The sequence below is a fragment of the Nicotiana tomentosiformis genome, chromosome 7 (assembly GCF_000390325.3).
Source record: "Nicotiana tomentosiformis chromosome 7, ASM39032v3, whole genome shotgun sequence".
Lineage (NCBI taxonomy): Eukaryota > Viridiplantae > Streptophyta > Magnoliopsida > Solanales > Solanaceae > Nicotiana > Nicotiana tomentosiformis.
Genome location: NC_090818.1, coordinates 42,726,289 through 42,747,999, shown reverse-complemented (window position 1 = coordinate 42,747,999; position 21,711 = coordinate 42,726,289). Strand labels below are relative to the sequence as shown.

Genomic DNA, 21,711 nt, shown 5'->3' with positions numbered 1-21,711 from the left:
GGAATATACCCTGGAATTCCTGGTTGGTTACAATTTCCACTTCCACAAGAGCTACCATAGCTGCCGCCACCTCCACCACCACCTCCTCCACCTCCGCCTCCGCCTCCTCCTCCACCACCGCCTCCTCCGTTGTTATTGCCATCGCTTCCCCAACCCCAACCAAAGCCTCCACCACCGCTAGACGGTTTTGTCACTCCAATGGGGTTTTGGGTGTTTTCTGGTTTCTCGGCTTTTGTGGGTTCCAGGAGGACTCTATGAGCAGAGCCAAGGCTTAAACTAATGAAGAGCCATAAAATTAAGGGAATACATCTTTGAGAAGCCATTGTGGCGATAAATAAAGTAGTGAATTGGAAATGCTTCTTTTGCATGAAATCCCACTGGACTCATCTGTACTTATAGCTTGCTAAATGCATGCGAAAATTCATCTTGAAAGAAACACCCTTGACATTGCTCTAGCATTACGGGAGTCATCAACCTTGCATGGATACAATATAGTGTAAGCTATATGTCACCATTATTGCCGCTAGTCGTCAACCTTGCATATATATTTGTTCTTTTTTAGATCTTTTTTCTTTCATGATCAACAAGCACAAGACATACAATTTGACAAACGAGATTCCTCAGCCTCTAACTCAGATCACCGTCAGAAAGGAATTTTAAAAAAAAAGGATCAAGAAACCAAGCTAGTCCAGACGGCACAGTTTATTATATATTTTTTTTTTAAATCAAGAAGCTAGTAGAAAATGTCAAGGAACTTATTAAAGAAATAGAATATTCTTTTCCACCCTGATACGTTGGTATCTTCCAGTAATATACCTGAAAACAGACACCTAACTGCAAAACAAAGTTCAATATAAGTACGGTTTCTCCTTTATGCTGCGCAAACCAGAATTCATTGTATTACCGATGTTCCCCTCTTTGCTGCTCTGATGGTAGCAGCCACCAATTTAATTTAGGACGAGCAGTTTCTTTTCTTTCGCATTCCTAGTTCCAAACTTATGCTGCGCAAATGCTTAAAGTACCAGAGTCCCACATTTCCCAACTAGAATTCTTGTCCACCAATGGGTTTTTCTTTTTGAGGATCGTGAGTATTTATTACAACAGAAATAGTTTCTAAAGCATGATCCAGACTGGCAAAAGATAAGAAAAGCCCCATGAACAAAAAGGAAGTAAGAAACCTAATGACAAGGTACTAGCATTATCACAAGTCCATATTCAACTTCTGTCGCTGGCATCTATACTTGATCCTGCATCCGCCAGTGCTTCAGCCATCATCTTTTCTCTATTCTGCATTTGTCTTTCCACAGCAACCATATAGAAGCCTAAACAAGTAAGATATCAATAAAGAACAGCATCAAATATTCAAACAGAAGAGCTAAGAATAATTTAAGAACTCAGAAATGATAAGTTGCAGTAAACGTAAATATATATCAAAATCTTAGTGTATCATTATTATTCATAATTTTTCATTAGTCAACGACAATCGGTGTGTATACTGAGACTAGACTATTAGAGGGATGGAAAAAGGAGGTAGATTATCTCAGCGTCCATACCCCATAATGTCCCATAGCACCCCTCAAGACCTATACAAAATTAAAAGAATCTGAAAATTGGCATGTAAATAAAATCTAGAGAATAAAATTAAAGATACAATCCACCGCTATCATGAAAAAAATGAAAGATATGATTGAACTTTAATGGTTTTAGTGAATAAAAGCTGATCCATTCGGCCAGCGGGGTTTTGGTTCAGATTTTATCATTACTTTTTAGTTAACCAATTCTAATTAGCACAAAGAAAGTCGAAAATTAGTTATTCCAAATGTTTGAAAATTTTAAAACAAATTATAACATAGAGCATTGAAGAACAATATTTCAGTTATCTAGGAAGAACTTCTCTATGTCTTGACTGGTAGAACATTCTTTTACCCGATAGGATGTTTCTATAAGCTCTTTTCCCAATAGAGCAAACACCTTCCATATTTTAACAGATACCATCAGTTGACGAACATCACATGCAACAGTTTTAGGATGAATAAATAAGCACTTAGCAGTCAAGTAGGTACTTTCTAGCTTAATAAAGAGCTTTCGTTGTGGATCATCAATTAATATGTGGAGATTTCTGACGTATGACATTATTAAGTTTTGACGACGACAACAACAAACCAGTATAGTCCCACAAGTGGGGTCTGGGGAGGGTAGATAGTATGCAGACCTTACCCCTTCAGTGAATGTAGAGAGGCTGTTGCCAGGTAATTTGTTAATTATTTGAATTTCTGCCAGTCTATTACAGGCTTAAAATACAAATCCCTTGACTAAAAAAATCTCAAGAAACACTCAAAGAAGATTGATAGCCATACCAATTGCACTCCCAATTGCACAGACCCATAAAAGCCTCCCTGACCATTTGTCACCAACTATTCCTCTATTCCCAAAGCCCATCAGCTAAAACTGGAGCAAGGAAAACACGTATTAGAATGTGAATTTCTCGTCATGAACTACAGGGGAGGAAGGAAAACAAATTCAAACAGTAAGAAAATAGAAAAACCATGTATAACAGGGAAAAGACTTAGAACTATGAAAGAGATATTTCTCGTAGTACACCAGGTATATAGAACAATAAGAAAGCAATTAAAGTTGATTCCATGATTCCAGCTATGCTTAGCGTTAAGGCTGGTATCAACTAAATGACCCACTAAGAAGTTTCTGGAGAATATATAAACAATTGTTCATGAATATGCTTCTTATGATAGCATCTGAATGTTTTGTCCTGTATCAAATTTTATAATTTTATGACTAAAAATACCTCAAGCGTTAGAGAACCCCTAATGTATCTTTAAAGACAAATTATTATTGGGATGAAACAGGGCCCAAATAAAGCTGAAGAGATATTGAGGATTCATATGGCCGACCCCAACAAGTTTGGAATTGTGACATTGTAGTATTAGTTGTTGCTGCTGTTAATCAAATCATTAGAATTCTAGCTGTCATCATGCTTTCAAAAATTACACCAGGAATCCTTTCTATTTTAGTTTTTTCTTTCACGGGGACAGAGACATTTGACCAATACAACGGCCGCACAGCAAAGCTAAAAATAATAATTAATTACCATCTTTTTCAATCAGTAAAGGAGAAAACTAAAAATTTAATTATCATTTTACCCAATGATCAAAGTTCATAACTTTTGCTTTATAGTAAGGTCCAGTTTAGCAATCAGATCAATGAGTAAAACCAAGATATGCAGCCTTAGAAGTCCCAGAAGATCATGTAAATACTAGCACAATTTTGAAGGAAACGAGACACTGTAGGGACTATAGATCAGAATCATTCTGGAAACTGCCACCACTCCCCAACACCAAAAAAGTGTCTAAATTGGACGAATGAGAGAGCATTATGTAGCTTCTATGCAGCAAATCAAAGCTGATCCATTGGATGTTTGGATCGCTCTTCATATTTCCTAATTAGCTCCAATAGCAAAAAGTGAAAGTTCACTTAGATACGAAAGAAAGAGTAGGGAGCACTGAAATAAAACAATTGAAAACGAAAAAAGAAGACCAAAACCCACAAATACAAAACTATTTTGCAGAAACAATGCTCGAAAAGGAGAAGCAAGCGAGAGCAACAAACATAATAATAAATGAAATCCAAACACTCAGGTGTGAGAGAGAGCGAGACTGTCAAATTGTTCTTCAAGGGACCAAACAGGTCAGCAAACTCAATGCCAGTGCCAGATAGTAAAGAATGAATACTATTTTCAAGATAGCTATAATTATTGCAAGAACATTCAGAAAGTTATTAGATACTTAGCATGAGAAACTATAGGGAGCGACTAGGTCAGTAAACTCCAATACTAGTAGCAAATAGTAAAGGATGAGTATTAATAAACGAAATACGCGAAAACCATTTCTATTTATTTTCCCCTCAATTACAAAATCAGTTAATAAGGGGAATGCAGCATTATGAAAAAAGAAACATCTTGAGTCAGGGCTTAGATAATATAAGCTGGACAGAGTTAAAGCACTCTAGTTTGGCACCTGGAACCAACTTGGAGTAGTCTAATACTCTAATATGCATCGGGAGTTATTGATTGAAGAAGTTCATTAGGGTAACATTTGGACGACGGAATCTGGATATACAAAGAGGATTCCAAGTCATGAATCTTGTATTTAAGGGTATGAAACTCTTGGCAATTGAAATCCCTTTTTTGGATGTTGAAAATGATTTCATCATTTGAAACCTAGGAATTGAAAGGAATGGAACATAGTGGAAAGTTTTATTAATTGATGAAGCAGTTCCTAAATTTTTCTTTTCTAGGGAAAATGGTATAATATTTCACATATGATATGAGAAGTGGAGAATATAATAGAGAACTTTGTTTCGAGAAAAACGGAAAAGGAAAAGAAAGAAGACAGAGAGAGGAAGCAAATAACACCAAAACAACTGTTTTTTTTATATGGTAACTTTAAAACAACTGAACTTGTAAAAGCGCAAACAAGATAGGTCCTTGAGATGATTAAAATCAGAATAAAACCAATAGCAAAGCTACAAAACAAGAAAGAGCTTGAAGTTACTCCTAGCTAAAGAAGCATATGTATTGAAAAATCAAGGGCCCTAGACCATCCAATTTTCCATATGTATTGAAAAATCAAGGGCCCTAGACCATCCAATTTTCCATCTCCTTACTTCTGAGGTTTAGGCACTAAAGTTCAAGTTCAAGGCATCTGCAAAATTCCATTATTAGTACTTTGCCTGCTGAACTAAAGTAGATCAAACTAACTATCCAATTGGATGATCACTCGGTTCGCAGCAAGATCATATTTTTCCATACATTTTACAATAATTTTAATACTAAAACATTGTGATTTATGTAGAAGTATTTTCTTATTAAGTTTCTGAATATGTAAATTTTGTATTGCAACAATTAAGGATGCCCAATGCAAGACTATATATGGTTTAACCCTCATCCTTCTTCTGGAGAAAAGAAAAAAAAACTTAGTACTTTGAACTTTTCATTTTCGAAACAGAGGGAATTAAAAAAATGCTCAAATTCAGTTTCCAAATCAAAATTATACAGAGTGGTTGAAATGAATTCAGGAAATAAGTCATAAATTCAGTAAATGAACTAATCAAATGAATAAAAAATCCTCGTACAACAAATTGCTCTAGAGTTCTGACATCCTCTATCAGGTCAGACACACAAAAGATAAGAAAAAGAGATAAAACATAAAGGACGAAGAATCTACCGTCTGATACGGTTAGAAATTGCTTAGCCACAAACTAAAGAGAACTGCGGTGCGAATTCTGAATCGGTCGTCGGTCGTCGGTCGTCGGAAAGTCCTTCAGTCGAGTTTACTGGATCCGGAACTTTAACAAGCCCAAGACTTTGTGGGTGAGTTCTGTTAGTATTTAAATTTATTTTTTGTATTAATAATATTAAGTTCAATAAATATGATTAATACAGTTTGTATTAATTATTAGCTGAAGTTGCCAAATATACTTTTTTTAAGGGCATTATTTATGTTTTGTTTCTGTTTTAAAAGGTTTTGCACATATTCCCTATTTTTTGCTTTCATAATCCGAAGATGGAAAACTTTATCCTACCGTTTTTTAACAAACTTTAGAGCAATGGCCTTTAGGTTGGTCATAATATTTGTCTCTGGAGCTCAACTTCTCTTGCGCGTTGAGCCGGACCAATGCTTTCTTTCAGAGGCGGACCTATGTTATCAAGTGAGGGGTCACCGACACCCGAACAGTTCGGCAAATTTTTTTATGAATGCATATATATATATTTAGAAAATATTAATATATTAGCAATGGCACCCTGTATAAAAAGTAGGGCGGTTCAAAATCGAACCGTAATCGTTAACCGAACTGAACCGATAGCTTATTGACTAATTAGTATCGGGTTATCGGGGTAATGGTTGGTGAACAGATTGAGATTTTATAATTAAGAGCTTAATGATTTGAGAACGAATTACTCAATTTTCTTATCAAATAAACCGTTAACCCGTTAAATTTTTTTATACTTTTGCTCCTATGTATATAAAGTACTATTGAAATCCTAAATGGCTACATCCCTAATTCTCACTCTCAATTGAATTCATTCCGCAACAGAGAGTGAGAAGTCGACCAATCATCTCTCATAAGTCCTGTGAGCACCTAATTTTTGACTATATTTGAAATTTTATCACCTTACAACAACAACAACAACCCAATATAATCTCACTAGTGGGGTCTGGGGAGGGTAGTATATACGCAGACCTTACCCCTACCATGAGGTAGAGAGGCTGTTTCCAATAGACCCTCGGCATCCTTCCCTCCAAGATCTCCCCACCTTGCTATTGGGGTGACTCGAACTCACAACCTCTTAGTTGGAAGTGGAGGTTGTTTACCATCAGAGCAACCCCTCTTGTCAATTTTATCACCTTTTACTATGTAAATATTTTCAGAATTTAATATATATAATTTTTAGCTTTGTTACACTTATACATATATATATATATATATATATAGAGAGAGAGAGAGAGAGAGAGAGAGAGAGAAATTATTAATAATTTAAAAGGTCAATTATTATTTTTAATATTATTTTTATCTTTATTTTTAAATAAAATGAATTAAAAACCGAAAATAAATAAAAATTAATTATTATTTTAAATTAAAAAACGGATGGGGATTAAAAAATAGGAAAAGTAGAAATATAAAATTAAAAAGTAAAAGTAAAAGTAGGTAAAAATTGTTTAATAAAAAAAGTAAAAGAAAGTGAAAAATTAAAAAAATAAAAGTAAAAGAATGTGAAAATTTAAAAAATGAAAAGTAAAATAAAGTTGGAATAAAAAAATAAAAGTAAGGGTATCTTAATTTATTTATTTTAAAAAAAAAGTAAAAGTAAGTGGGAAATAAAAAAAGAAAAGTAAAATAAGTGGAAAATAAAAAAAGTAAAAGTAAGTGAGAAATAAAAAAAGAAAAGTAAAATAAGTGGAAAATAAAAAAAAAGTAAAAAAAGTGGGATTTTAAATATATTAAAAGTAAAAAAAGTAAAAAATTAAAAAATAAAAGTAAAGGAAAGTGGGGAATTTTTTTTAAAAAAAAAAATAAGAAAAATGGGAAATGAAAATTCTTTTTAATTAAAAATAAAAAAATAAATAAAAATCTGAAAATTCCGAATTTTTTTTAATGTGATGGAAAAAAAAGAGAGAAAGAAAGGAAAAAAAATAGGGAGGAAGGAATTGAGAAAAAAATATTTTCTTCTTCTAGGATAAGGAAATTTCTACTCGTGTCATTCTTTCTTCGGCTTTCTTTCGAAATATCCAGCAGCTTCACCACCCCAAAACCACTAGCCCTTGACTACTTTTGAGCCATCATTAACCCCTCTCCCCTCCCCCTCCCCCCCCCCCCCCCTTCCACTTAAAAAAAAAACTCTAAAAATAGCCACTAAATCGTTAGTTTTGCAAGGTCGATTGAGGTTGCAAGTTGAGATTTGCCGCTCGAGTTTTTCGTGGTCCGAAGGGTCCAGTTGAGAGCTATCCGATCATTGAGTGGTTGTAATTTAAATCCACAATCATCAATACAAAGGTTCACTTCTCTTTCTATTTTGTTTTTTTTTCTCGTTAATGTTTTGGGTCACTCTGTTTTAATTTAACTTTGAGTATGATATGATTGAGTTCGCATCTGAGTGTGCTAAGATTAATTTGTTCTCATGTTGAGTATTTGTTAAGATTAATTTATTGTCCTTTTTAGTAGTTCATATGGTTAATTTTATTGATGAATATGTATTAATTCGTTACTTTTCTTGTTTATTCAATGAAGTAATGGCTTTCCATTTTAACATGCTTTAGTTTCATTTTGATCTCCTATCTTAGTGACTAAATTGATCCTGATCTATCTTTTCCTGCCATAAATTTAGTCTAATTTCAAATATTGTTTAGCAGTAAAATTATAAGAGATTAGGTTGGGCCATGATTGGTGTAAGACTTTAATTGAACTTCCCTAGCGTATTTATGGGCTAATTGTTGCACATGACCAAAAACAAATAAACATTCACAAGCTAGCCAACTTTTTCCATAATTAATTTACTTCATTTCCTCCGTAACAATATACATACCTCATGACCTTACAATAATGTCAAATTTAGTAATTGAATAATATTCGAACACCGTAGCTTGATTTAGGCGCGATTAATAATAAATTATCGTGACTATGGGTACGGTTCCTATGGCATAGTCATGATACGTAAACCCCAATTCAAGTGTGCGTTTCACGCGACTTGACCGTAACTTCAAATAATAATAAAAATAAACATGTTATAAATCGCGGGTGCGTTTCACGTGGCGCGGTTCGCAATGTGTACCAAAACGACAAGTGTGCGATATCGCGACTTGTTCAAATAAATTTCATAAATATTAAAAAGCGGTAAAAGACAAAAATGCACAATGAGTTTAAAACATGTAATAAATCAGATAATTACGCCAAGTATTAATTGTTAAGCGACCGTGCTAAAACCACGGAACTCGGGAGTACTTCACACCTTCTCCCAAGTTAACAGAATTCCTTACCCGGTCTTCTGTGTTCGCGGACCAAAAATAAGAGTCAAATTTCCTCGATTTGGGATTCTAAAATAAATCGGTGACTTGGGACACCATAAATTATTCCAAGTGGCGACTCTGAATAAATAAATAATCCTATTTCGAATAATGTCACTTAAATTGGAAAAATTCCCTATCCCCTATCCCCTCGGGAAAAAGGAGGTGTGACAGCTCTGGCAACTCTGCTGGGGATTAAGAACCCAGAATCTCTGGTTCAGGGTTCAGAATTCGAGCTTAGAATAGCTGTTATACTTAGCTTTTATTTATTATCTGATTTTTATGTGTTTGAGCCTAATGTGCTAAATGCCGCTTTTTACCGCTTTGATATTGCTTGAACTGTATATAAACTGTTACGAAACCCTCTTCTCTCTGAGTCTTCTAAATCTTTTGGGAAGCGTGTGCTTTGCGTGGCTTCTTTTCTGTTAGAGTCATACCCTAATTTTAGAACGAGGTTCGGACAAGTTGCAAAGCCGGTGAAGCTTCTGTATTCCCGGTACGTTGTCCCCCCTCGGCTCGAGTTGTCTGCTCGGGTAAGCCAGGTCTAGAACAATACACCTAGGATCTAAACCTAGAATAACATAGCCTCATGCCGGATCTCTAGTAGGAACGTTTATTTGCATCACGTGCATTTGACTTTGGGGACTCAACATAGGGGTTGGGTCCGTCTAGGATAGGTGTACCCAATATATTGGACCATCTTGATGCATTTTACGTGCTATTTGTGCATATGTTTGTTTCGACTTGCATGTTGACCGGCTTCTAGAATAGGAAAAGGGAACCAAGAAAAAATAAAGAGTGAGGTAAAAAAAAAAAAAATTACCCGGTTTTGAAAATCCAGGTATTTGAAAAATACTGAAACTCTAGAAAAAAAAAATCATTTTCAAAATAAGTTGTGTTTTCCTATTGCTCCAAAACCTACCGAACTACGCAGGTCTGATTCTCACCGGATGTGAGATACGTAGGCAACCCCTATCAGGTCCGACCACATTTTTTCAAAACTAACCAAAATAAGAACCTTTTGAAACATGATCATCACCAAAGGTCGTTCTTGTCAAAATAGCCTTAAAACATTCTCTTGGAGCGCCGAAAAGCTGTTTTCACAAAAATAGCCACAATGTAAACCCAAGTTAGTCTTTTCTCCTATAACCAACCTCAGTTGGCAGAAACAACCCTAAAAACTTTTCTCAAGTGTTGAAAGGGCCGTATTTGCAACAAAAAAAAATATTACGAAATTTACCGATTTGGATTTTTAAAATTAACCACTTTGTGTTTTTGAAAAATGTGTTGTTTTGATTTTTGTCCTCAATTTGTGTGCAGAATGAGCACCGTTGAGAATGTACCTTTCGGGTCGTAGATGAGATTCCACTGGGACTCCACATGTGGTGGAATGACCTGGGGGAGGTCAGCAAGCTTTATGTGACAAAGGCTTTAGGTGGGCTCACCGGGCTTCTGAAAATTAAACCAAGGCTTGATATAATTGAAGCTTTGATACCGTTTTGGGACCCGACGCACAATATTTTTCACTTCTCTGATTTTGAGTTGACCCCTTTGCTAGAAGAGATGGCAGGTTATGTTGGTCTTGACGGGAATCTCAGGCACCGATATCCAGTAGCACCAAGACCTGTAACTCCTCATAAGTTTTTGGACCTTCTGAGCATTAGCCGGCAGGTTAAAGATGGAAATTTGGTCAAAGGATTTTGCACATTCCACTTCTTATACAGCCGGTATGGGGATCCCCGAGGATTTGAGCCTCCGGACAATGGTTTGAGTCATCAGGGAAATAAACACAAATGGGAAGCACACAGAGGTTTAGCCTTCATAGTTGCCTTTTTAGGTACTCTGATATGCCCAAGGAGTGACAGACATATAGAGCTAGGACTTGCAGGAATGGCCAACTTTATGGTCAAAAAGGCCAACGGCACTCTTATACCGATAATTCTCGCAGAAATCTATCGAGCTCTAACTGCCCGTCGAGCTGGAACAAAGTTCTTTGAGGGTTGCAACTTGCTTTTGCAAATGTGGCTGGTGAAACATCTTTGCCATCGCCCGAGGTACATGAACTACGGTCTGACCGGACTCGATTCCATTGAAGAATACGGAAACCGGGTAAACGGTCATGAGTTACCGGAGGTTACTGAGGCTTGGTTCGCGTATTTGAGTTTTTTGACCGCAAACCGAATTAAGTGGACTTTCAGTTGGCTCACGGTCAACGAGGTTATTTACATGTCTGCTGGAGTGTGCTTTCTTTTATTGATGGGACTTCAGAGTATTCAGCCATATGCTCCGCATCGAGTCCTACGCCAATTGGGAAGATACCAAACAGTCCCTTATGATGAAGATTTGAGTCCACAGGTTATTGAACTATGCCCAAAAGCCGCATTCCCAGAAGAAAAGGTTCGCCAGATTTGGCACCAATGTAGGTTTCTGGAGCCACAGACTCAAGTACGGGATTGTTCCTCGGGTGAAGTAGAATCTAACTACACAACCTGGTATGGTAAGAGAGTTCGAGTCGATCAAGAGACAGAACATCCCGCCAAAAGACCCCATGTCCAACAATTCACCGATGGAGCACGAGAACAATAGGTTTGGTTAGCTAAAAAAAGGAATACCGGACCACCATAAGCAAACTAGAGGATCAAATCAAAAACCTTAAATTTAACAGTAGTTTGCAGGCTGCCGATGATGAAGGAGAAAAGAAAAGGTTGGCCCGAGAAAATGAAGCCCTCCGAGCTCAGATTCAGAAAATGAAAATAGTTGCTGAAAACCCGGTAAAAAGTAAAAAAAAATGAAAGACTCATAAGCAATCTGAAGCGGAAAGTTCATGATTATGGGTTTGATTTGACAAAGGCCGAGGATGAATTGGCAAAAGCTCAGGCAAAATTGGCGAATAATGCAGAAGAACGGGCAAGGTGTGTTCAGCATTTAAAGCAAAAGTATGATAGAGGGGTCGCGATCTTAAGGGAAAAGCTGACTAATCTCGAAAATAAAATGGTCCAACAAATAAAGGATTTCAAAGCTGAAAGAGAGCATTGTTATACATTGATTTCCCGATTGGAATAAGTCATACAATAATTGCAAGACCAAAACCATACGGCCACACAAGTGTTGGAGGCCCGGTTTCAGCAAATTGGACGCTTGCTCCAAGAAAAGGGCGTTATTAGAATGAGGATTAAAGAAATCGCTGATTACGTTGCAATGAAATGCCATGAATGCGAAGATATGACCAGGTCCATGTTCTTTACTTCTGTGATGACTTTTGTCCGTCATGTGATGGATGATTTAGAGTATCTTCAAGAAGAGATTGCACGCATGCCCACGTCGAGACCGACTGATGTACCACGGGGCCCCGGAGTAGTATTAGAGGCTCTTATGTATTTTTGATTTTTTTATTATTATTATTTTTGGCTTTGAGTCTGTATTTTACCTTTTCGAGTCTATTTTTTTTTGTTTTGAGTATGTATGTTTAATTATCAGTATTTCCAAAATCTTTGTAATAGAAAAACCCAAAAAGATTTTATTTAATGAAATATTGAAAAAAACCAAAAACCAAAATTTTCTTTTCTTTTATTCTGCATTTATTTCCTGAACTACGTAATGATCTGATTCATGCGGCGTCATGATACGTAGGCAATCCCCATCGGATTCGATCGTAGCTATAGACAATCTGAGTGAAAAATAAAGAAAAAGAGAGGAAAATAAGGAAAATTGAGTGAACAAGAAAGAAAAAAGAGTGAAAAATAAAAGAGCAAAAACAACAATAAGGGAAGAAAAAATAAATAAGGATTCGAAATTTGAGAAAAGAGATAGTAAAGCCGGGATAAAACATACAGCCGTTGCAAAGACATTTAGAAACATTTAATTGTTTAAGTGCATGGCATCCCCAATATGTGATTCCTTATCTCTTAAAAATCTCAAACTAACCAGATTGTTGTGTGTGCAAATATCAACGGTCCTGTTTAGGTGGTTAGTTTTGTGGTAATCTGGCTTCCCATCCTTACTTCACGAGATCTAAAGGCAGTGTTCATATGGCCTCTGAAAGTCATCTACCAATTATTGAGCCTGAGGATAGTCCTGTATCGGCTATTCCACAGTTAGAGTCCGCAGCCACTGAGGGAAATAGGAGGTTGCGCGTCCGCATGTTAGAAATGTGGGAAGCTTGGTCTAATGGCAAAGAACCGCCCAGTATAATCCCCGGATTTCCTGAACTTCTTCCCAGGACGAGTGGAATCTCTAATGTCCCCATCCCAGTAACAAACCCATTCATCCCGTTTGGGTACCCCACTATATCGGCCAATTTCACCGGTATGCCTTCTGAGGTTCGCCCTCAGGCACCATTTTCAGGGGTACCTTCTACATTATTCACCGCACCACCAGTCTCTACTACGGCACAACCAAACAGTTCCCAAACCATGCTTCTAGCCTTCATCTTTCACTTTTCAAGTCCCGTAATTTCAGCTAGATAACGCTCATGTTACCCCAAACTCTTACCCTCAGCACCCGCAGTTTGAGTCTTCTATGGAACAGGAAAGAGCTATGAGAAACCCCGAGCAATAAGAGATGGTTCGGAAGATGAAAAGCCTCGAAAAAGGTCTGAAGAACATGCAAGGCCTGAGTAGCCAAAAGAGTGTCTCCTACTCCGATCTGTGTATATTTCCTCATGTTCATTTGCCCGTTGATTTTAAAATGCCAAAATTTGAAAAGTACGACGGGTACGGAGACCCGATCGCTCATTTGAAAAGATATTGCAATCAACTGAGAGGGGCAGTTGGAAAAGAAGAACTTTTGATGGCCTATTTCGGGGAGAGCTTGACGGGAATTGCGTCAGAATGGTTCATAGATCAGGACATCTCCCATTGGCATATATGGGATGACTTGGCTCGAGATTTCGTCAGGCAATTTTAATACAATATTGATATAGCTCCAGGTAGGAATTCTCTGACCAATTTCAAGAAGAAAACCGCGAAAAGCTTCCGTGAATATGCTATCAAGTGGCGTGAGCAAGCATCCAGAGTGAAACCGCCTATGGATGAGGCAGAAATGGTCAACGTTTTCTTGCAGACCCAAGAGGCCGATTACTTTCAGAACATGATGTATGCAATGGGCAAACCTTTTGCAGAGGCCATAAAAATCGGAGAAATGGTAGAAAATGGCTTGAAAACTGGCCGAATCATAAGTCAATCTGCTTTGAGAGCCACCTCCCAAGCCATCCAGAACGGCTCGGGAGGTTTAGCAAATCGAAAGAAGAGGGAAGAAGGAGCCATGATGACTTCAGGCTTGAGAGGCCCACATCGATCCCGCGATCATTCTTACCTGCCTTCCAGAACCCCACAACACTACTACCCCCATCAAGATGCAGCATATGTCGTGGTGCCGCCTCCCTATGCGGTGATGAATGCCCAACCTTATACACGGCCACAACAACACTACAACCAAAACTGAGCTCCACCTCCCAGAAATAACCATCCTTACCAAGCTCCATATAACCCCCCGTCCCCCACAAAACAATTACCAACATAATACACGCCCTCTTGAGCATCCTAGGAGAAACGACTTCACCCATATTGGTGAGTCCTACTCTAGCTTGTTTCCAAAATTAGTCCAGATGGGTCTATTGCAATTTGTGCCTCCAAACCGGCAAAATCCAAAATCTCCATCATACCGGTCCGGTACTAGGTGTGCCTATCATTCAGGGGCAGAGGGTCATGATACGGAGGATTGTTGGACTCTCAAGAGAGCCGTTGAGAATTTGATAGAACAAAAACGAGTGGTGCTGAGGGACGAGGAAGTCCCCAATGTGACTAACAATCCATTACCGACTCGCAACAATGGGACGGTCATTGGAATGATTTGTGATGATAAAGAGTTTTATCCAGCTTTGAAAGCTATCATCGCCATTGTCGATTCAGAGGCAAGACCTAAAGCGGCGGTGAAACAAGCCAGAAATGAGAAGAAAATCACTCTAACTCCTCAAATTACAGAAACAAATACTGGGGCAGCACCTGCTAAGGACGCAATTCTCTATGTTCCTAGGGCCCCAAGGAAAGAACAACTCATGTTGAATACTCCCAAAAGATTTGAGCAGAGGAAAGTCACGCTAAATGTGCCAAAAGGGACTTATGTGGTGCGGGGCCGGTAATTTCACCAAGGCTGAATGAGCCTGTGGTTATTAGCCGCGCACCACAAAACCTTATGAGAGACCCCAGTGCAGTCTCCTGGAATTACAGCAAAACAGTGGTTACTTACAAGGGGAAAGAGATTATGGGAGAGGTGAACGAAATGAACCAACCTAAGAAGTACCACAACCTAGAAGAGCAAAAGATGTTAAAATTGAGCAAGGATAAACGGTTTCCGCCTAAGAAGCCTATGAATTCTGAGGAAGCAGAAGAGTTTTTCCAAAAAATGAAAACTTTGGAATATGCAATAATTGACCAGCTCAGGAAGACTCCTTCCCAGGTTTTACTTTTATCTCTTTTTATTAGCTCAAATGAACATCAGAAGGTACTCCTGAAAATATTGAACGAGGCATATGTCCCGGTTGAAACTTTAGTTGAACAACTGAAAAGAATGGCTGAACAATTCTTTGAAGTTAATAGGATTTCCTTCAGCCGTGATGATTTTCCCCAATAGGGAGCCGCCCACAACAAAGCCCTTCACTTGACTGTCAAATGCGAAGGTTATTATATGAAGAGAGTCATGCTAGATGGTGGGTCTGGGCTCGATATTTGCCCTCTCTCAACGCTCCAGAGGATGAAAATTGGAACAGAAAGAATCCGACCAAACAATGTATGTGTGCGCGCTCTTGATGGTGTCAAACGAGACACAATAGGGGAAATTGATTTGATTTTGACCATTGGCCCTGTGGATTTCGACGTAACTTTCCAGGTTCTGGACATGGATACTACATATAATTTTCTCCTAGGAAGACCATGGATTCACACTGCAGGATCTGTGCCCTCCACTCTTCATCAAATGGTCAAATTTGAACATGAAAACCAAGAAATTGTTGTCCACGATGAGGATGAACAGTCCATTTACAAGGACCCTTCAGTCCCATGTCTCGAAGCTAGAGAAGGAAGTGAGCACATTATCTACCAAGCCTTCGAAATTGTGATTGCTGATAAATACGAAGAAGGCGCCCCGTTTCCTCAACCTTGCTTATCTAATTCCTCGGTCATGGTCGCCACTGAAATGATTAAACATAGGTACAAGCCCGGAAAGGGGCTCGAGGTATATCTACAAGGCATCATAGAGCCCGTTACGTCAACCGCCAATGAGAAGTTCTTTGGCGTAGGTTTCCGAGCTACAGAGGCTGATAGAAAATGGGCTGATGAGCACAAGAAAAATGGGTGGGTCCTGGCTCAGCCCGTTCCGCATCTCACCAAGTCATTTATTGATCCCAAATATGTAGAAGAATAAGAAGAAGAGGCCTTCACGGCTGAAGAGATTGAGTATATTTGTGAAGCCATGAAACGAATGATGTATGAGTCCCACATGGTCCAGCCGAGGGAAGGAACGAGCACTGCTGAGGTGTTATACATGGGGCCAAATTCCAAGCTTCAGAATTGAAAAGCTACCCCATTCCCTGTCAGGCGGGAATCCCGGTAGTCGAGTCTTGCCATCTTTTCTACATTACGAGTTATTTCAGGGTGTAACTCGAATGTTTTTATTTTATTGTCTTTTGATTTCGATGTAAACCCTTTTATCTTTAATTCAATGAAATGAAATCAATATTTCATCATCAATGGATGCTTCCTTTTTCTTTATTCTAATTTTACTATTTTTCTTATCTTTTCCTTTTCAGTTCTAATAATGCGGACTTAAATAACATGACATGCTTGCAGACTTCATGCCCAGATCCTAAAACGCTGTCTAACTGTGAAATAATGAATCAAGATCCAGAATATGATGAAGATGAGGCTTTTAGGGAAATAAATCGAGAATTGGAACAATTTGAGAATAATCCTAAGCCAAACTTAAATGAAACTGAGCCAGTTAATTTGGGTAGTCCAGAAGAGGTCCGAGAAACCATGATAAGCATTTACGCCGATGAAAGAACTAGGGATGCATTGATCCAACTTTTGTTTGAATTCAAGGATGTGTTTGCATGGTTCTATGATGATATGCCAGGTTTGAGCGTTGATTTGGTAGTACATAAATTGCCAACTTATCCCAGTTACCCACGTGTACAACAAAAGCAAAGAAAGTTTAAAACGGAAATCAGTGATTTGATCAAAGAAGAAGTCACCAAACAATTAAAAGTTGGTGTGATTCAGGTGGTCCGATACACCACGTGGTTGGCTAATGTGGTCCCAGTGCTGAAGAAAGATGGGAAAACCCGAGTGTGTGTTGATTATCGGGATTTAAACAAAGCAAGTCCCAAGGACAACTTTCCACTACCAAATATTCGTATTCTTGTTGACAACTATGCCAAACATGAGATACAGTCTTTCGTGGATTGTTATGCTAGGTATCACCAGGTTCTGATGGATGAGGATGATGCAGAAAAGACGGCTTTCACCACGCCGTGAGGCACTTATTGTTACAAAGTCATGCCATTCGATTTGAAAAAGACCGGGGCAACTTACATGAGAGCCATGACTGCCATCTTCCACGACATAATGCACCGGGAAATTGAGGTGTATGTGGATGATGTGATCATTAAATCCAGAATACAAGAAAGCCATGTGCAAGATTTGAGAAAGTTCTTTGAGCGTCTGCGCAAGTATGATTTGAAATTGAATCCAGCCAAATGTGCATTCGGAGTTCCATTTGGGAAACTTCTGGGGTTTATAGTTAGCCGAAGGGGTATTGAGTTAGATTCGACAAAGATAAAGTCTATTCGGGATTTTCCACCTCCGAGAACCAAGAAAGAGGTCATGAGTCTGCTAGGGAGATTGAATTACATCAGCAGGTTCATTGCTCAGCTTACTACCACGTGTGAGCCCATATTTAAGTTGCTGAAGAAAGATGCAGTGATCAAATGGACAGATGAATGTCAAGAGGCTTTTGATAAGATCAAAGAATATTTGTCAAATTCGCCAGTGTTGGTTCCACCCGAGCCAGGAAGACCTTTGTTCTTGTATCTGACAGTCTTGGAAAATTCCTTTGGTTGTGTCCTGGGGCAACATAATGTGACCGGGAAGAGAGAGAGAAGGCCATATACTACTTGAGCAAGAAGTTTACCATTTATGAAGCCAAGTATACTTTGTTGGAAAGAACTTGTTGCGCCCTAACTTGGGTCGCCCAGAAGCTCAGACATTATCTTTTGGCCTATACCACATATCTCATAACTAGAATGGATCCTCTAAAGTACATATTCCAGAAACCAATGCCCACGGGAAGGTTAGCAAAATGGCAAATCCTGCTCACTGAGTTCGACATTGTCTATGTCACCCGTACAACGATGAAAGCTCAAGCCTTGGCGGATCATCTAGCTGAGAACCCGGTTGATGATAAATACCAACCCCTAAGTACTTACTTTCCGGACGAGGAAGTAAATTCAGTTGAAGTAATTCCAGAAGACACCAATGCTTGGAAAATGTTCTTTGTCGGAGCTGTAAATGCAAAAGGTGTCGGGATTGGGGAAATTTTGGTTTCACCCACCGGTCAGCACTAACCGGCCACAGCGAGGCTTCGGTTCTTCTGTACCAACAACACCGCTGAGTATGAAGCCTGCATTATGGGCATGAATATGGCAGTTGATCTGGATGTAGAAGAATTGTTAATCATGGGAGATTCAGATTTGATCATTCGACAAGCCCAAGGTGAATGGGAAACTCGAGATATCAAGCTTATCCCATATAGGCAACATGTAGAAGATCTTAGCAAACGATTCAAGTCCATCGAGTTTGGGTATATTCCTCGATTCCACAACGAGTTAGCTGATGCATTAGCTACTTTGGCCTTAATGATGCCGTATCCGGGCAATGTCCATATTGACCCGCTGGAAATCCAAATTCGAGAGAGGCATGGTTATTGTAATACAATTGAAATAGAACCATATGTTCAGCCATGGTATCATGATATCAAAAGGTTTATGAAAATAAAGAAATATCCCGAACAGGCTAGTGGAGACCAAAAGAGAACCATTAGAAGGCTTGCCAGCGGTTTCTTCTTGAGCTGAGAAACCTTGTACAAAAGAACTCGAGATCTGAATCTCTTGAGGTGTATAGATACCCTAGAAGCTGAAAAGATCATTAACGAAGTGCATTCGGGAGTATGTGGACCTCACATGAACAGATATGTCCTTGCAAAGAAAATCCTTCGGACAGGTTATTACTGGATGACCATGGAAAAGGATTGCTTCAGTTTTGTCCAGAAGTGTCATCAGTGTCAGATACACGGTGACCGGATTCATGCACCGCCTTCAGAGTTACATCCTATGTCAGCACCTTGGCCGTTCGTTGCCTGGTGTATGGATGTTATTGGGCCAATCGAGCCGAAAGCTTCAAATGGGCATAGATTCATCTTGGTTGCCATTGATTATTTCACAAAGTGGGTTGAAGCAGTCACTTTCAAAGCCGTCACCAAGAAAGCGGTGGTGGACTTCATGCATTTCCAACATTATTTGTCATTTTGGTATTCCTAAAACTATCATTACAGACAATGCTGCAAATCTGAACAACCACTTGATGAGGGAGGTATGCAAACAATTTAAGATTACGCATCGTAATTCTACCCCTTATCGGCCTAAAGCTAATGACGTTGTTGAAGCTGCAAACAAGAATATCAAGAAGATTCTCAAGAAAATAATTCAAAGTTCTAGGCAGTAGCATGAAAAGCTGCCTTTCGTATTATTGGGATATCGCACAACCCTGCGCACATCAGTTGGGGCTACGCCTTACTTATTGGTTTATGGCACTGAAGCCGTAATACCTGCAGAAGTTGAAATTCCCTCTCTTTGAATCATTGTTGAAGTCGAGATCAAGGATGATGAATGGATCAAGGCCCGATTGGAAAAATTAACTATGATTGATGAAAAGCGAATGGTCGCAGTTTGCCACGGGCAGTTGTACCAACAAAGAATAGCTCGTGCCTACAACAAGAAAGTGCGACCCAGGAAATTCGAAATGGGGCAACTCGTTCTGAGACGTATTCTCCCGCATAATGAGGAAGAAAAAGGAAAATTTGCTCCAAATTGGAAAGGTCCGTACATTATAAGAAAACTATTGCCGAAAGGAGCGTTGTACTTGGGAGACATTGAAGGAAATGACCCCGAAACAGCTGTCAATGCAGATGCGGTCAAGAGGTATTATGTTTGATCCTTTTTTGTTTCTTTGATCACCCTCTTTGGAACCTGGAAGTTACTACGAAAAAAAAAAGTTCCTTGAACTACGTTTGACTTGATTCTGAAAGGATACGTACTTACGTAGGCAGTATCTCTCTGGGGTTCAGTCACACCAAAACAAAAATCTAAATTCCCTCAAAAGTGAAACTGGGGCAGATGTTATAATAGTTTGGTGATGGTTTTGTGTGAAAGGTTCCAAAGTTGTAATTCAATCCAAATCCTTTTTACCCAAATCCTTTTTAAGTCCTTCCGATCAATCGGCAAAGAGATTCAAAATGGGAGGATACAGTTACTCGGATCTGATACAACAAAATAAGAGAAATAAAATGAGAGAGTCTTATTGGTGAAAACCTCACGGGCACCATAAGGCGATGGTAAGCAGAGAAATTCAAAAATGAGAGAGTCTTGTTAGTGAAAACTCACAAAGAGCACTATAAGGCGATGGTGAGAAGAGAAATGAGAGAGGACAGCTGGTGAAAACTCGCAAAGGGCGCCATTGATCGAAAAGAGGATCCTCACAGTCATTGTCATCGACACAGTCTTGGGCAAAGTTTCTCAGTCTCAAAGCAAGAGTTGTGATGAATTTCTGAGAGTTGGACGGTTTACACAGATCATGCATCTAGTCCAAGAGGCATGTCATGTTCATTGAAGTCTGTATATACTCCAGATAAGTCCTTCTTTCTTTTCCCCGAAAAGGATACCTCTTGTCTAAATTCATTTGTTCATTCCATTGTTTTCTTTTCTTTGAATCCTTTTCGGTTTAACTCTGTTCTAAAATTAAGACAAAGAAGGGAAGGCAGGACTGATTTACAGGGTTCTCACTTGATACAAGCCAATATGCAAAAGAAAAGGCACCCAATCTCGGCAAGGGCATCAAGTTGACTCCAACTGGCCATGTTGGCCGATGTTTAGAAATAAAAAACTGTTGAAAGAGGAAATTCAAAGTCAAATGCCCACAAGGGAAAAATAAAAGTTGAAAAGGTTAAGTCCCACGTGACTAACCATCATGGCAAAGTCCGAAAAAGCCAGAGGTTCTCCGAGGTTAGAAATGCAATCGATATTCAGGAAACAACCAGTTGCAACTGAAAGGATAGAGACCAAGTGACTGAAACAATCAAGGCCACAAAACCAACCACCGTTTCAAACTGACACATTGTTCTTTGTTTGAAAAAAAATAGGAAACGGGTGCAATCCAAAAGCAACCTTGCAAGAAGAAGGTGCAACCAAAACGAAATTACGCAAAGGCTAGAAACAGTATTGAAGCAACTACTGCAAAATGGAAGTCTTCTCCAAACTCTTTACCGCATTTTACTCATTATCTTAAAAAAAATATATGAAATTAAAAAGAAAGAAAAAACAAATCATAGTAGTATAGGGTCTCCAATCCCTAGCTGTGTTTTCCAACATAGGGTCTCCACTCCCTAGTTGATAATTTTTAGACATAGGGTATCCACTCCCTAGTATCTTTTCCAACATAGCGTCTCCACTCCCTAGTTGATGTTTTTAGACATAGGGTCTCCATTCTCTAGTCTGCTTTTCCAACATAGGGTATCCACTCCCTAGTTGATGTTTTTAGACATAGGGTCTCCACTCCCTAGTCGCTTTTCCAACATAGGGTCTCCACTCCCTAGTTGATTTTATTTTTAGACATAGGGTCTCCACTCCCTAGTCGCCTTTTCCAACATAGGGTCTCCACTCTCTAGTTGATTTTATTTTAGACATAGGGTCTCCACTCCCTACTCACCTTTTCCAACATAGGGTATCCACTCCCTAGTTGATTGATATTTTAGACATAGGGTCTCCAATCCCTAGTCTTTTTTCCAACATAGGGTCTCCACTCCCTAG

The 21,711-nt window shown here is 38.8% G+C and overlaps 3 protein-coding genes across 4 annotated transcripts; 2 read left to right on the top strand and 1 right to left on the bottom strand.

Moving 5' to 3' along the window:
- Nucleotides 1–1,034: 1,034 nt before the first annotated feature.
- On the bottom strand, nucleotides 1,035–5,410 carry LOC104107442 (uncharacterized). Of its 2 annotated transcripts, none has more exons than XM_009616258.4 (3): nucleotides 5,241–5,410; nucleotides 2,358–2,448; nucleotides 1,035–1,322 (listed from the first exon to the last, which is right to left on the bottom strand). In XM_009616258.4, exons 2-3 carry the CDS (start codon nucleotides 2,437–2,439, stop codon nucleotides 1,216–1,218), a joined length of 189 nt encoding a protein of 62 aa, XP_009614553.1. In that variant the 5' UTR covers nucleotides 2,440–2,448; nucleotides 5,241–5,410; the 3' UTR covers nucleotides 1,035–1,215. The 2 variants fall into 2 exon arrangements, with proteins under 2 accessions (XP_009614553.1, XP_070037578.1); XM_070181477.1 differs by lacking the exon at nucleotides 5,241–5,410 and adding an exon at nucleotides 5,149–5,186.
- Nucleotides 5,411–18,270: 12,860 nt separating this feature from the next.
- On the top strand, nucleotides 18,271–18,702 carry LOC138895536 (uncharacterized). The gene has a single exon (XM_070180236.1). It carries the CDS (start codon nucleotides 18,271–18,273, stop codon nucleotides 18,700–18,702), a length of 432 nt encoding a protein of 143 aa, XP_070036337.1.
- A 328-nt stretch (nucleotides 18,703–19,030) lies between these two features.
- LOC138895535 (uncharacterized) lies at nucleotides 19,031–19,840 on the top strand. The gene is made up of 2 exons (XM_070180235.1): nucleotides 19,031–19,337; nucleotides 19,497–19,840. The coding sequence occupies exons 1-2, from the start codon at nucleotides 19,031–19,033 to the stop codon at nucleotides 19,838–19,840; spliced, it is 651 nt and encodes a 216-aa protein (XP_070036336.1).
- Nucleotides 19,841–21,711: the final 1,871 nt, after the last annotated feature.